The sequence below is a fragment of the Tachyglossus aculeatus genome, chromosome 5 (genome assembly GCF_015852505.1).
Source record: "Tachyglossus aculeatus isolate mTacAcu1 chromosome 5, mTacAcu1.pri, whole genome shotgun sequence".
In the NCBI taxonomy this organism is placed as follows: Eukaryota; Metazoa; Chordata; class Mammalia; order Monotremata; family Tachyglossidae; genus Tachyglossus; species Tachyglossus aculeatus.
The window spans coordinates 35,649,322-35,664,366 of NC_052070.1; the positions used below are offsets into that span (position 1 = coordinate 35,649,322).

General features: G+C 49.3%; 2 protein-coding genes across 2 annotated transcripts in view; both read left to right on the forward strand.

Moving 5' to 3' along the window:
* LOC119928475 (zinc finger protein 436-like) overlaps positions 1-14,268 on the forward strand; it is a 50,315-nt gene extending 36,047 nt beyond the window's left edge. The window contains exons 6-7 of the mRNA XM_038746782.1: positions 10,547-10,555; positions 11,950-14,268. Of these exons, the coding sequence (XP_038602710.1) occupies positions 10,547-10,555; positions 11,950-12,780 (840 nt within the window). The 3' untranslated portion in view covers positions 12,781-14,268. The remainder of the gene's footprint in view (positions 1-10,546; positions 10,556-11,949) is intronic.
* LOC119928474 (zinc finger protein 394-like) lies at positions 5,446-9,720 on the forward strand. The gene is made up of 4 exons (XM_038746781.1): positions 5,446-6,071; positions 7,223-7,299; positions 7,982-8,039; positions 9,507-9,720. The coding sequence occupies exons 1-4, from the start codon at positions 5,744-5,746 to the stop codon at positions 9,701-9,703; spliced, it is 660 nt and encodes a 219-aa protein (XP_038602709.1). The 5' UTR covers positions 5,446-5,743; the 3' UTR covers positions 9,704-9,720.
* Positions 14,269-15,045: the final 777 nt, after the last annotated feature.

The window sequence follows — 15,045 nt, forward strand, 5'->3', positions numbered from 1 at the left end:
TTCTCTGGGCCTCAGTGACCTCATCTGGAATATGGGGATGAAGACCGTGAGCCCCCCGTGGGACAACCTGATCACCTTGTAACCTCCCCAGCGCTTAGAACAGTGCTTTGCACATAGTAAGCCCTTAATAAATGCCCTCATTATTATTATTATTATTATTACACACACATACACACACACATACACACACAAACACAGCTTCTGCCCCTCCTGCTGCTGTCTCTGCCTCTTCCTACTAAACATAGCCCCTGGCGATACTGGTGAGCCCACTGTTGGGTAGGGACTGTCTCTATATGTTGCCAATTTGTACTTCCTAAGCGCTTAGTACAGTGCTTTGCACACAGTAAGTGCTCAATAAATACGATTGATGATGATGATGATGATGGAGAGACAGTCGTGTGCCCAGCTCGGGCCGGGCATCGTCCCCCTCCCCATCCCCCCATCTTACCTCCTTCCCTTCCCCACACCACCTGTATATATGTATATATGTTTGTACATATTTATTACTCTATATATTTTACTTGTACATATCTATTCTATTTATTTTATTTTGTTAGTATGTTTGGTTTTGTTCTCTGTCTCCCCCTTTTAGACTGTGAGCCCACTGTTGTCTCTATGTGTTGCCAGCTTGGACTTCCCAAGCGCTTAGTCCAGTGCTGTGCACACAGTAAGCGCTCAATAAATACGATTGATGATGATGATGATGATCTAGATGTTCCCAGTACAGTAGGGAAGAATCACTCTTGGGAATGGCGAAGTCCCTTTGGACTAAAGACCCACGAAAGCCTTAAATTGTTCCAAGCTATGCTGCTTCCTTCCCAAGCGCCTCGTGGCATAAGATCAAGAGAACAGATTGTGAGCCTCTGAGCCCACTGTCGGGTAGGGACCGTCTCTATCTGTTGCCAACTTGTACTTCTCAAGCGCTTAGGACAGTGCTCTGCACACAGTAAGCGCTCAATAGATACGACTGAATGAATGAATGAACAGACGCAGTAGCCCGGAGCCAGAATTCCTCCCAGGAACATACTACTTTGAAAACCTGATGGAGGCAATCCAGAGCTTATTAAACTGCCCTTATCATCATCATCAATCGTATTTATTGAGCGCTTACTATGTGCAGAGCACTGTACTAAGCGCTTGGGAAGTACAAATTGGCAACATATAGAGACAGTCCCTACCCAACAGTGGGCTCACAGTCTAAAAGGGGAAGACAGAGAACAAAACCAAACATACTAACAAAATAAAATAAATAGAATAGATATGTACAAGTAAAATAAATAAATAAATAGAGTAATAAATATGTACAAACATATATGCATACATACAGGTGCTGTGGGGAAGGGACGGAGGTAAGAAGGGGGGGATGGAGAGGGGGACGAGGGGGAGAGGAAGGAAGGGGCTCAGTGTGGGAAGGCCTCCTGGAGGAGGTGAGCTCTCAGCAGGGCCTTGAAGGGAGGAAGAGAGCTAGCTTGGCGGACTGAACACCTTATTATAAACCCTCTTTGAGCTGAGAGCGTATTTTGTCATTTTATAGTGCTCAGATTTGTGATAGCCAAATCTCTTTTAGCTGGATGCATCCCAAATCACTTTTCCTGTTTTTGCAGTACGACTACTATTCATTCATTCAATCGTATTTATCGAGCGCTTACTGTGTGCAAATAAATGATGGCATTTATTGAGTGCTTACTATGTGCACAGCACTCTTCTAAGCTCTGGTGCTCAATAGCTATGATTGAATGACTGTGAGCCCACTGTTGAGTAGGGACTGTCCCTACCTGTTGCCAACTTGTACTTCCCAAGCGCTTAGTACAGTGCTCTGCACGCAGTAAGCGCTCAATAAATACGATTGAATGAATGAATGAATGAATTGAGCACTTACTGTGTGCAGAGCACTGTACTAAGCACTTGGGAATAATAATAATAATGGCATTTATTAAGCACTTACTATGTGCAGAGCACTCTTCTAAGCGCTGGGGAGGTTACAAGGTGATCAGGTTGTCCCATGGGGGGGCTCACAGTCTTAATCCCCATTTTACAGATGAGGGAACTGAGGCCCAGAGCAGTTAAGTGACTTGCCCAAAGTCACACAGCTGACAACCCAGCGCTTAGAACAGTGCTTTGCACGTAGTAAGCGCTTAATAAATGCTATTATTATTATTAATTGGCAGAGCCGGGATTTGAACTCATGAACTCTGACTCCAAAGCCCGTGCTCTTTCCACTGAGCCGCGCTGCTTCTACTAATGATGCTAATATGTTAATATAATAGCAATGCTATTTGTTAAGCGCTTACTTTGTGCCCAGCGCTGTACTAAGCTCCAGAATAGGTACACGATAATGAGGGTGGGCACAATCCGTGTTCCATATTGGGCTCAAGTCTAAGCGCCGGCAGCAGTGGGGATTGGGGGATACCCTTCTTCCCACAGTATAATTAGACCTCTCAACAAACCAAATATTTTTTCAGTTCGACAAATTTTGAATAAATATTGTTGTGGATTCTTTTTTGCTCAAGTTTGAAACAGAGGTGTGTTTTTGAGTGCTGCCATTTAATCTGAGAGGCTCCAACAGATTTTTTTTTTCTTAAATGATTAAGTGGTGAGAGGGGGGAACAAACCCATGAGGAGAGGAAAAGGAGGTTGAGTCTTGGTTTACTGATCTAAACTTGTCCAGGGAGGGATCTGTGCCACTACAATCTCTCCTAAACTATCTCAGAGAAAGCAGAGAACATTTGGACAGTCAATCAATCAATCCGTAGTATTTATTGAGCGCTTACTGTGTGCAGAGCACTGTACTAAGCGCTTGGGAAGTACAAGTTGGCAACATATAGAGACAGTCCCTACCCAACAGTGGGCTCACAGCCAAGCGTGGGACACTGAAGGGAGAAAGAGCAACATGGCGTAGTGGTTAGAGCTCAGGCTTGGGAGTCAGAAGGTCCCGGGTTCCAATTCCGCCCCACTACTGGTCTGCTCTGAGATCTTAGGCAAGTGACTTCACTTGTCTTGTGTACATATCCTTAAATTATGTGTTATAGATTACTTATTAATGTCTGTCTCCCCCTCTAGACTGTAAGTTTGTTGTGGGCAGGGAGTGTGCCTGCCAATTCTGTTGTATTGTGCTCTCCCAAGCACTTAGTACAGTGCGCTGCGCAAAGTGCTCAATAATCACGATTGATTGATTCTCAGCCCCTCAGTTACCTCATCTGTAAAATGGGGATTAAGACTGTGAGGCCCATGTTGGACTGTGTCCAGCCTGATTAGTTTGTACTCATTAATTAATTCATTCAATCATATTTATTGAGTGCTTACTGTGTGCAGAGCACTGTACTAAGCGCTTGGGAAGTACGAGTCGGCAACATATAGAGACGGTCCCTACCCAACAGCGGGCTCACAGTCTAGAAGGGGGAGACAGACAACAAAATAAAACATGTAGACAGGTGATAATAATGATGGCATTTGTTAAGCGCTAACTCTGTGCAAAGCACTGTTCTAAGCGCTGAGGGGGATACGAGGTGATCAGGTTGTCCCACGTGGGGCTGAGTCTTCATCCCCATTTTACAGATGAGGGAACTGAGGCTCAGAGAAGTTAAGTGACTTGCCCAAGGTCACACAGCAGTGCCTGGAACATAGCACTTAGCAAATACCATAAAAAAGAGAAGACTCACCCAAACCCTGACATGATCTGGGTAAACGTCTCAGGACGCTAGGACTTATAAAATAATATTTCCAACCACTGATCCTCTAGGAGGGAGAGGTGTTTAGGGAGAGGCGACTTCTTGATGCAGTTCTTCCCCTTTTAGCTACTCCTGAAAATAGGGGAGATTGCAGTACTAAAACCAAAGTTGGCTGGCTCACCATTTCAGATTTTTGAAGGCAAAATCTTTAAAATGTTGATGATAACATCCTTCTTTGGGAGACGATGGAGAGGGGTCAGGCAGAGCACTGGATTTACATGTCAGAAGATGGCTAGGGGGCCATTTTCCCCTTTCTCCAAGACCCCTGAGGTAGGGATAAATATCAACAGTATTTATTGAGCGCCTATCAAGTGCTGAACACTGTAATAGGTGCTCAGGGGACGTTCAGGAGAAATAAAAGTAGTATGACCCAGTGGAAAGAGCATGGGCCCGGGTGGCAGAGGACCTGGGTTCTAGTTCTGGCCTGGCTATTGGCCGTCTATGTCAATTTCCTCTTCTGTAAAGTGAGGTTAAATACCTGTTCTCCCCCTTTTAGACTGTGAGCCCACTGTTGGGTAGGGACTGTCTCTATATGTTGCCAACTTGTACTTCCCAAGCGCTTAGTACAGTGCTCTGCACACAGGAAGCGCTCAATAAATACGATTGATGATGATGATGATGTTCTCTCACTTAGACTATGAGCCCCAAGGAGGGCAGGGACGGCGTGACCTGATTACCTTGTATCTATTTCAGTACTTAGTACAATATGTGGCCCGTGCTAAGCATTTAACAAACGTTATCGTTATCATCAACATCATCATCCCCACCCTCAAATAGCTTACAGTATAACGGGGAAGACGGACATAAATGAAGCAGTATTCCATAGTTACAGTAAGGAGCTTGATATTAATAGGTAAATGAATAAATAAATAGGCCGGTAAATATGAGTGCTGAGGTGATTGGGTGGTGCATATCTATTCTATTTATTTTATTTTGTTAGTACGTTTGGTTTCGTTCTCTGTCTCCCCCTTTTAGACTGTGAGCCCACTGCTGGGTAGGGACTGTCTCTATATGTTGCCGACTTGTACTTCCCAAGCGCTTAGTACAGTGCTCTGCACACCGTAAGCGCTCAATAAATACGATTGATGATGATGATGGTATGACCAGGAGAGTGGCGATCACCCCGGAAATACCGCAAAAGGCTGTATCTTTGTAGGAGGACTCTGAACAGGGAGAGGAGCATCATTTGGTGAAAATTGTGGGGTGGGGGACTGGATCTCTTGTACCTTCGTTTCCTGCACTTGGATTTGTACCCTTTATCCACCCCCCACAGTCCCATAGTACTTATGTACATATCAGTAATTCCTTTAAATAATAATAATAATAATAATGGCAGTTATTAAGCGCTTACTATGTGCAAAGCACCGTTCTAAGCGCTGGGGAGGTTACAAGGTGATCAGGTTGTCCCACGGGGGGCTCACGGTCTTAATCCCCATTTTCCAGGTGAGGGAACTGAGGCCCAGAGAAGTTAAGTGACTTGTCCAAAGTCACACAGCTGACGGCTTAATGTCTGTCTCCCCCGCTAGGGTCCTTCATCATCAATCGTATTTATTGAGCGCTTAGTATGTGCAGAGCACTTTACTAAGCGCTTGGGAAGTACAAACTGGCAACATATAGAGACGGTCCCTACCCAACAGTGGGCTCACAGTCTAAAAGAGGTCCTTGTGGGCAGGGATGGCGTCTATCAACCCTGTTATACCGTTCTCTCCCAAGCGCTCAGTTCAGTGCTCTGCCTACAGCCCTGAATGAATGCCTTCGATTGAGTCTTCTGGATTTGTCCTCGCTGATTTGGGCTCGTCCAGGAGTGGGACTAGAAATGATGTCCTCTGCAAACCCAATTAAATTTGCGTACTCACCTCTGGTGCTCCAGCCGCATTTTCACGTACTCTCGTGTAGCTTTCCTTTCCCCAGGGCTCCAAGGGAGAGTCCCCTCTCCGTTCCCTGGGTCTGGAAGAGGATGCCCAAGGGAGAGGAGCATTTGCCCGCCCGAGCCCAGATCTTCGCGTCAGCTGGAGATGGATACAGAGCAGAAGGTGGCCGCCACAGCCCCGCGGGAGAACGAAGAGCTACCGGCCGCGACGCCGGAGGAGGACGGCGACTCTGACTGTGAGCGGGACTCCCTCTTGCAGGGGGGCGGCCCGGCCCCCGGCTGCTCCCGGGAGGCAGCCGGACCCCGGGAGGCGCTCAGCCGGCTCCGGGAACTCTGTCGGCGCTGGCTCAGGCCGGAGATGCACACCCGGGAGCAGCTATTGACCGTCCTCCCTGCGGAGATCCAGACCTGGATCCGGGAGCACCGTCCGGAGAGCAGCGACGAGGTGGTGACCCTGGTGGAAGAGGACAGCGGTGAGGAGCCTAGAGCCCTAGGAGGAGACGGGGGGGGTTCGGTTCAGGCTCGGAAAGGCAGTTCCAAGAAGATGGGCCCTCCAGGACCCCACGTGAGCTGAAATCTGGGGGACCCAGCCCCCCTGTCTGACCCAAGACTGATTATCCTTTCGGTCGGCGTGGGCTGACTATGAAGCGCGGCCCAGTACACAGAGCACGGGCCTTGGAAGGCCCTGGATTTTAATCCCGGCTCCACCGTGTGTCTGCTGTGTGACTTTGGACAAGTCACCTAACTTTTCTGGTCCTCAGTTACCTCATCTGTAAATGGGGATTAAGACTATGAGCCTAGGACAGGGACTGTATCCAGCCCGATTAGCCTGTATCTACCCTGGCGCTTAGAACAGTGCTTGACATATAGTAAGCGCTTTACAAATGCCATCATTATTATTATCTGATTTTGCGGAGAGATGGGAGGAGAGGGTTGGGGCGTGTGTTTGTCCCTGCCTCTTTCTGGAATTTGTAGCGTGTAAATTTGCAAGGCGTTGCCTATGGGACGTCACACCCGTCACACTCGCTGTCATCACCTATCCTCTGTCTGGGCCGAACCCAGCCCACAAGCCAACCTATTTAGCAGTGTAGACCCACGATAGAGACGTGACTGGGGGCAGTTCTGCAGAGACTGTAGAGAAACAGTGGGGCCTGATGAATCGAGCATGGGCCTGCGCATCAGAAGGACCTGGGTCCTAATCCCGGCTCCGTCGTATGTCTGCTGTGTGGCCTTAGACAAGTCACTTAACTTCTCTGTGCCTCAGTTCCCTCACCTGTAAAATGGAGATTAATACCGTGAGCCCCACGTGGGACAGACTTTGTGTCCAACCTGATTATCTTGTATCTACCCCAGTGCTTACTCAGTGCCTGGCACGTAGCAAGGCTTAACACAGACCATAAAAAAATCCATGGTCCTTGGTAAGGGTGAGGTGTAGACCGTCTCTGCGTGAAGTCAGAATGGCAATGTTTATAGGTTTGTCTCGTTTTCCTGACAGTGGGTAAGAGAAGGGCTCTCCTGGACCCCCCTGTGACCCATGTGGGAGGGATAGGACCCTTCTGGCCCTCGGGGAACCGCATGGTGCCAGGAACCCGTAAACTCTAATGGGTCCTTTCTCCTCTCTCAGTCCTGCCTGCTCCTCGGAAGCTGAGGCGCGCCCAAGACCAAGAGATGACAACGTCCCTTTTTATGGCCAGATCTCAAGTGAGTTGCGGGCCCTCTGTGCCCATCCTAAATCTCGGTATCTGAATGAAGTTCTGTTTCATCCCCTCTTCCCTGCAGTGCTTTGCCTATGCCTCCTTTTGTCTTTGGAGTTCACTCTTCACCGGGAAATATGACATGCCGTAGGTTACGTCTTTTCGTCCATGTCTTTCTTTCCCCCCTACTCACCTCTCTTCACCAATCCCATTGCACCACCATCACATCTCTCCTGGGACCTAACAAACCTGCCCTAAGCTGGACAGAGGAGGCATCTTGGGGGAGCGGGTACTGAGCAGGAGCTTTGATACAGGGCTCTAACATTTATTATCCTATCCGGCAGATAGTGACTCTCCCCCCGTCCCTTCAAAGCCTTATTGAAGGCACATCTCCTCCAAGAGGCCTTCCCTGACTATGCCCCCCTTTCCTCTTCTCCTGCTCCCTTCTGTGTCTCCCCTCTCCCCACCCCTCCAACCCCGCAGCACTTATGTTCATAGTTGTAATTTATTTATTATTGTCTGTCTCCCCCGCTAGACTGCAAGCTCGTTGTGGGCAGGGAATGTCGCTGTTCATTGCGATAGTGTGTCCTCTCAAGCGCTTAGTACAGTGCTCTTCACACAGTAAGCGCTCAATAAATACGACCGAATGAATTAAAGGTTAAAGATTGGGGGGTGTTTCTCTTTCTCAGGAGGAGTGGAGACGCCTGGATCCCGGTTCCAAGACTTGCTATAGGGATGTCACTTTGGGTAAGAACTGATTCATCTAGAGATTAGAGACTGTGGGATCTATAATAGTAATAGTAATAATAATAGTGGCATTTAAGCGCTTGCTATGTGCCAGGCACATAATTGATAGGATAATTGAGTCGGGTACAGTCCCTGTCCCACATAGGGCTCATAGTCTTAATCCCCATTTTACAGATGAGGAGACTGAAAAGTGAATTGAAGTGAGAAGTGAAACAGAGAAGTGAAGTGACTTGCCCAGGGTCACACAGCAGACAAGTGGCAGAGCCGGGATTAAGACCCACATCCTCTGATTCCCAGACCTGTGCTCTTTCCACTAGGCCTCACTGCTTCCATGAGTGTCAGTGCCTTAATGTGCCTTGAAGTTCTGAGATTGACTCCCGGAGCCGATGTGAGACGTGTTCCTCTTCCTCGGCAGGAGAGAAATAAATGCCAAATTGTGGCTTATTTTCCGTTCCCTTCCCGAGAGAGGGTTGAAGGCCATCATTCCAATTCCTTGGCCTCTCCGTTGGCGGGGCCAAGGGGCTGAACGGTAAAGAATAAGGGTACCGGAGAAGTAAATTCTCCCCCGCCCTTCCCTTCAGTTTCAGCAGGTAAAATCACAGGAATTGCCTCCCAGCTCGTTTCAGGGGTCTGTTTCTCTTATCCACAATCTGAAGCAGCCCCAGCTGAGCTGCCACTCGACTGTATTCATGATGAACTGGTTGTTTTGGGGCTGAAATGGAAGGAATTCTGGTCCTGTTTACCCAGGAACGATCCGATTTAAAGCTTGTTTATTAGCCCAGAGAAACTCCGCTCCCGATAAAGGCTCCCATTGCGGATTCCCAACCTACTAACACATCGTGAACCGTGTGCCCCCACCGTGAAACTGGGAGGCTTCAGGAGGCTTGTTATTGTCTTCTGGCTCTGGGAATCACGCTCTAAAACCCCCCGACCTGGGGATTGGGGGTGAAAGGGAAGTAGAGCAGAGGCAGAGGGGAGGAATGGGAAATGAGGAGAAGGTCTTTGCCTTTTCAAAGGAAGCATTGAAGGGAAACATGCCCTTTCCAACGGCACTGGTTTTATGAACTTCAAGGGGTTCTTGGATCAGTAGACTGATTGCTTTTCTGAGGCCTTGCTCACCTCCGGGTTGAAGAAGTCTTGCCCTAACCCTTTTTATTTTAATGGTATTTGTTAAGGAATGGGCACTTTGCTTTTTTAATGGTATTAAGTACTGGGCACTTTGCTAAGCACTGGGGTACGTACAAGCTAATCAGGTTTCCCACTTGGGATTTCCCAGTCTTTATCCCCGTTTTACAGACGAGGGAACTGAGGCCTAGAGAAGCGAAGTGACTTGCCCAGAGTCACACAGCAGACAAACGATGGAGGCGGGATTAGAACCCAGGTCCTTCTTGACTCTCGTGCCCCAGCTCTGTCCACTAGGCCACACCGCTTCTTTAACCTCTGTCCCGTTTCCTTCCCCTTGAGTAGGATTTACAGTTCCCAAACCCAGCGTGATCTCCTGGCTAGAGCGAGGGGAGGAACCGTGGATCTCGGGTTCCCAGAGCTCCGGTGAGGAGGAAATTCCGAGAGGAGTCCACAAAGGTGAGGAGCTGGTGACAGTCTTTAAACACCATCAACCACGGCGTTGCAAATGCAGGGGTCGCTACCCTATATTTCTACATTAAAAGTGAAATTTGAACCAAAGTGACGTATTGTTGCCTACTTTGTATATCCCATCAGTCCACGTTGGCTTCCTTGCCAACCCAGTCCCGCAGCCTCCTGGTAGATCAGATCGGTGGCTTTCAAATTTCTCACAACTCTGGAGATCTTTCAAATTGTCTTTGGACATCCCGAACCCCTGTCTGGTCTGTGCACCTGAAAATGCCTTTGTTCTCCTAGCGCCTGGCATTTTCAAGCCCAAATTTTGCCTAGGAAAATGTCTATTCAGGCCATTTCGTTGGATTATTTTCTTGAAGAAACAACAAGGTGGTGGACCCTGGCCTAAATCTCAAAGTCATTCTGGCCTACAGGATGGAGGGTTGACTGTTCTTAGCCTTGGCTTCGGGGTCATTTTCCTGTTCTGCTGCTGCTCCTTCCCTGGTCTCATCCGCTCTTACAAATCACACCGATATAATAACTCACCTTTTCCGTCGAACCCGTTTCCCACCTGCACTCCTTTCTAACTTCGGCTGTTCAACTGTCCACCCCAGCCATCCTCTCCTCCAGTTCTACACCCTCACCCCCCCCATCTCCTTGATTGCTCGAAATAGCTCCCTACAATCTCAAGACCTCTCCCGTTCTGCCTATCCACCCTGATTTGGGTATTTCAGCCCAGGTCTCAGCTGGGGAGTCGGCGTCTATTGGCAGCACTCCCCGGAGTCCAGACCCGCCCCAGCAGATCACAAATGCTAAATACCCCATTCGTGTTTTTGGATTCCCACCTGGGCCCAGAGCTCAATCAATCAGCCGTATTTATTGAGTGCCCACTGTGTACGGAGCACTGAAGTGAGCGCTTGGGAAGAGTACAGTGTAATAGAGTTGGTTCCCGGCCCGAAAGGAGCTTTCAATCTAGTGGAGGAAGTTACAGTCTCCCAAGTGGACAAGTTTTCTGGGCTCTCTGTCCCGAGTTCTCATTTCTAAGCTAAATAGGGTCTTACTGCAGGGCCCCCGGGGATACCAGGATCTGAAAAGCTGATGATTCTGAGACAAATCCATTTGGATGACGAGTCAGAGTGAGTAAAAAAAAAGTGTCGCAAATAAAGCTATAAACTAAGGAGTACCAGTTCCCGCTTACCCAAGATGTCCAATTCCTCCTGTAACAGATTTTCCCTGGGGGCCCAGAGGGATGGCCGCTTTCCTCCTTCCCCGGTACCCTTTTGAAGTGGCCACATTCCCATCCCACCCGCCCCCTCCCACTGCTTTGCCTTTTACGGAAGCAGAGGAGGAATGGGGAAGGGGGTGCTGGGGGGGATCGCTCCCACAGGTGCACGCACGCTCCCTTCCCCCAACTCTCCGGTCGTTATCGGCCGGCCTCTGATCCCTACCTCTGCGTCGGCAGGAAGCTGGAGAATGGGGAGGCTTGACAAGAGGCATGGCCAGTAGGTTTGTCTTTATCCGCATGCCTGGATTAAAGTTCACATGGAAAGTTTTGCTGTTGAATTTACGATTAGTGGTCGGGTTCATCAGTTCGTGTAGTGGCGACCCCTTAAAATGCTCGTGCCCATTTTCCTGTCACCAGGCAACTCTCCCACTGATCTCACTTGTTCCCTTAACTCAGACGGATCTGAAAACTCTGGTTTTTCCCCAGTTCCTGTTTCTTTCCCGCACCTCCCCCTTCAGCTACAAACCACATTTCTTCTCCACCAAGTCTAAGTATTTACACGTGAGTTCCCTGCCTCCTTTATCTGTGGAAATGTCTTCTCTTTTTCTTCCCCCACTCATTCCATTCTCTCCAAGCATCACCCTCAGCTTCTTTCCACATGGCAGTCTCTCCCTCGCCCCCCCTCCCGTCCCCAAACCTCCTCCAAATTAAAATTATGACCCTTCTTGCAGGACACAATTCCCCATCATAACTTTTCCGTTTCTCCTTAACGCAGTTCATTCCTTTCCAGCAGAGGGGATGGGTGATATCTGCATTTTTTTTAAATCAATTCTTTCAGGTTTTGAGATCAGGAGTGAGAATGAGGAGGAACGTACAGAGCCGGACATTTCCGAGGAAATGGAATCGCACGGGACGCTAATGGGAAGGTCCTCCAGGGACGTTGCTCAGAATTCCTATTGGAGCAAAGACTCTGAGTGTGGTGCGGAACGTCAGCCGTTAATGCTGGTGGGGGAGAGTCCGGGAAAATCCACTCCCGAGGAGAGCGACAGAAGGAAACTCCCGGTTCATCAGGAAACTTTCACGGGAGAGCAACTCTATATATGTTCCCAGTGTGGGAAGAGCTTCACTCAGAGTTCCCACCTGATGAAACACCAGCTCTCTCATACGGGCGAGAAATACTACAACTGTGCGGACTGCGGGAAAAGCTTCGGCAACAGTTCCAACTTCATCAGGCACCAGAGGACCCACACGGGAGAGAAGCCCTATAAATGCCCGGACTGCGGGCGCTCGTTCAGTCAGAGCTCGGCACTTATTACCCACCAGAGAACTCACACGGGCGAGAAACCTTACCAGTGCGGCGAGTGCGGCAAGACCTTCAGCCGCAGTTCGAACCTCACCACCCACGAGCGGACCCACCTGGGCGAGAAGCCGTACAAGTGCTGCGACTGCGGCAAGAGCTTCAGCCAGAGCTCCAGCCTGATCGCCCACCAGGGCGTCCACACCGGAGAGAAGCCCTACGAATGCCGGGAGTGCGGGGAGAGCTTCAGTTACAGCTCCAACTTCCTCAGGCACCAGAGAACGCACACGGGAGAGCGCCCGCACGGGTGCCCTCAGTGCGGCCGGAGGTTCAGCCGCGGCTCCCAGCTGGCTATGCACCAGAGGACGCACACGGGCGAGAAACCCTACGAGTGCCTCCAGTGTGGTAAGAGCTTCAGCCGGGGCTCGTTCCTCGCCATGCACCAGAGAGCCCACACCGGCGAGAGGCCCTATAAGTGTTCGGTCTGTGGGAAAGGCTTCAGCTGGAGCTCCGTTCTTATCATACACCAGAGAACCCACACCGGAGAGAGGCCCTACAAATGCCCCGCCTGTGGGAAAGGCTTCAGTAACAGCTCCAACCTCATTACGCACCAAAAAACTCACACGCGGGAGAAAGCCTATTAAAGGAGGCAGAGGGGCGCTGGGTTGGGAATAGGATTTTGCTGGGGAAAAGGAATCCCGCAAGTATCTCGATGTGGAGGGAAACGGTTCCTGAACAGGGCCCTTCTAAGCGGCTTCAACCCACGTGCTAGGATTTTCCCCCGACTCCCATCTTGCTCAGGGAAGCGGTCTCCGATTAGCCTGGGAATGAATGGCAGGAAACCAGGCTCCTGCATCTGGCTGGACCAATAACTTCCTTAATTGTTAGTCCCTTCCTTTTCTGTCTCGGGTATGTGGGGAGGATGTACCCATTCTCAACCAATCTGGGTGTCTGGAAGAAGGAGAACCTGGCTGAGAAGTTTGGTGCTAATAAAAGCCTGGCCCCGCTCTCCTCCCCACTCCCACCCTTTGATTCTGTAGCACGTTCGTTTCCTTCCTTCCAACGTTTGACTCGGGGCCAGTCCCAGGCAATGGATAGGACCTGGCAAGTCGGGAAAATCTCAGCATGGGTAATAAATCAGCTAAATCACACCCAGCCCACTTCAGAGGAAAACGTCTTCTGTTCGTCCAATGGGTCTCGTTAACTGGCGTCATAAGCAGTGTTATTCCCCCTGCTCCCTTTGAGGTGTGATGGCATGAAGGGGATTCAGCTCCGCATTTCGGTCTTAATGACTGAGGCTTGTGAATATTCGTAGTCCACTCGATAGCCACCTGTGGTGAAATGGTCCTAGTTAAGGAAGGATAGTCTGTTAGTACTTAGAGAATTCACGTGTAGAACAAATTAGCTGGCGGGAAGGGAAGCCCGGTGGATACTCCGTCACCTACTCTCCAGCAGGGAAATGGATGTTTCGGTCCCCGATGGGTTTATTAGAGGAAAAAGTTTGCGATGTCAGAACGTGATCACCAGCCGGGAGGATAGATGGTAAGGCAGGTGACCGTGATAATGTTCCTCCGAGAGTCCTGGGGTGCCAGTGCTGCTAGACCAGATGGCAGGATGGCACCGTTTATGCTTTGGGGTTCTGCTCGAAAGTAGCTCAGATGGGTGGATGCAACTGCCACTTCCACCCTCCTGGAGGAATGTGTGCCGTGACACTTCGGACAGACCCGTAGGCCTATCATCCTTTTAAGACCACGATGTATATTCCTGCATTTATAAGTTCACAGTGTTATATAGACCAGATGTAGTATTCTTTCAAGTAGCCAGTAATTAAGTGCCCCCCGCCCCCGTCCAGTCATTTGAACAGTATGAATTTACATTTAACACGGAAGAAGTAACTCGGACTCCATCTGTAAGGTCAGGCCTCTGTCTTGGCAACGAGTAATTCGACTAGGCCTTTCGAGATGGAGTGCAGCGGGATTGAATTTCCGTCAGACAAGGGTTAAAGCGACTCCAAGATTTGCCGTGGTAGGGGAAGTCCAGCTGTTCCTTGGGGGCAGGAAATGCTGAATGTGATGCCATCTGCTTCTCCTCATGTGAATCTGAGCTCAGAATAAATCTTACGGTGAATATAATGCCCGCTTTTTGTGTTTCCATTTTGTTATCAAAGTAGGGTTTAGGGTTCTTTGTGGGTCTGTCTTATTGCGTGGATAACGTGAATAATTGACTTTGGGCGGGGGTTGTCTTTGGTAATAATAATAATGATGGCATTTATTAAGCGCTTACCCTGTCCTGTAGTAATGTGGGATATGAAATGACTGCAACAGACCGGCTCCAGAGCAGATCTATGAAGATTCAATAATTGTTATTTACAATGAATCAGTAATTATTATTGAGTGCCTATGCGCAGAAGACTGAAGGGCTCGGGAGAGTACAGGTGGCTAAGGAACGTGGCCTCTGCCCTTCAGGAGCTTGCAGTCCTAACAGGGGAGACAGATGAGATATATAGGTCTCCAATCAATCGATAAATAGTATCGAGTACTTATGTATGCAGAGCACTGTACTAAGTAGGAAAGTACGTTACAACAGGGTTGTTAGACACGATTCCTGCCCTGAAGGATCTTGCACTCTACAAGATGTTGAGCGCAAAGTATCGGTAGATGCGCATGGGTGAGTTGCTACGAAGTGAAGAGTAGTGCAGGGGGGTACAAATGTAAGAGCAACCGTTGGATGGATGTGACCTAGGAAGGTGGAACTTAGTTGGGAAAGGCCTCCTGGAAGAGCCAGGATTTCAGGAGGGCTTTGAAGATGAGGAGAGCCGTGGTCTGGTGGATTTGAAAAGGAAAGCACGGGCTTGGAAGACAGGAGGTCATGGATTCTAATTCGGGTTCCGTCGCTTGTCTGCTGTGTGA

Coding starts and splice junctions, on each gene's coding strand:
- LOC119928474 (XM_038746781.1), top strand. CDS start 5,744: ATGGATACAGAGCAGAAGGTGGCCGCCACAGCCCCGCGGGAGAACGAA. Junction 6,072..7,222: donor CCTGGTGGAAGAGGACAGCG/GTGAGGAGCCTA, acceptor CTCCTCTCTCAG/TCCTGCCTGCTCCTCGGAAG. Junction 7,300..7,981: donor TTTTTATGGCCAGATCTCAA/GTGAGTTGCGGG, acceptor TCTCTTTCTCAG/GAGGAGTGGAGACGCCTGGA.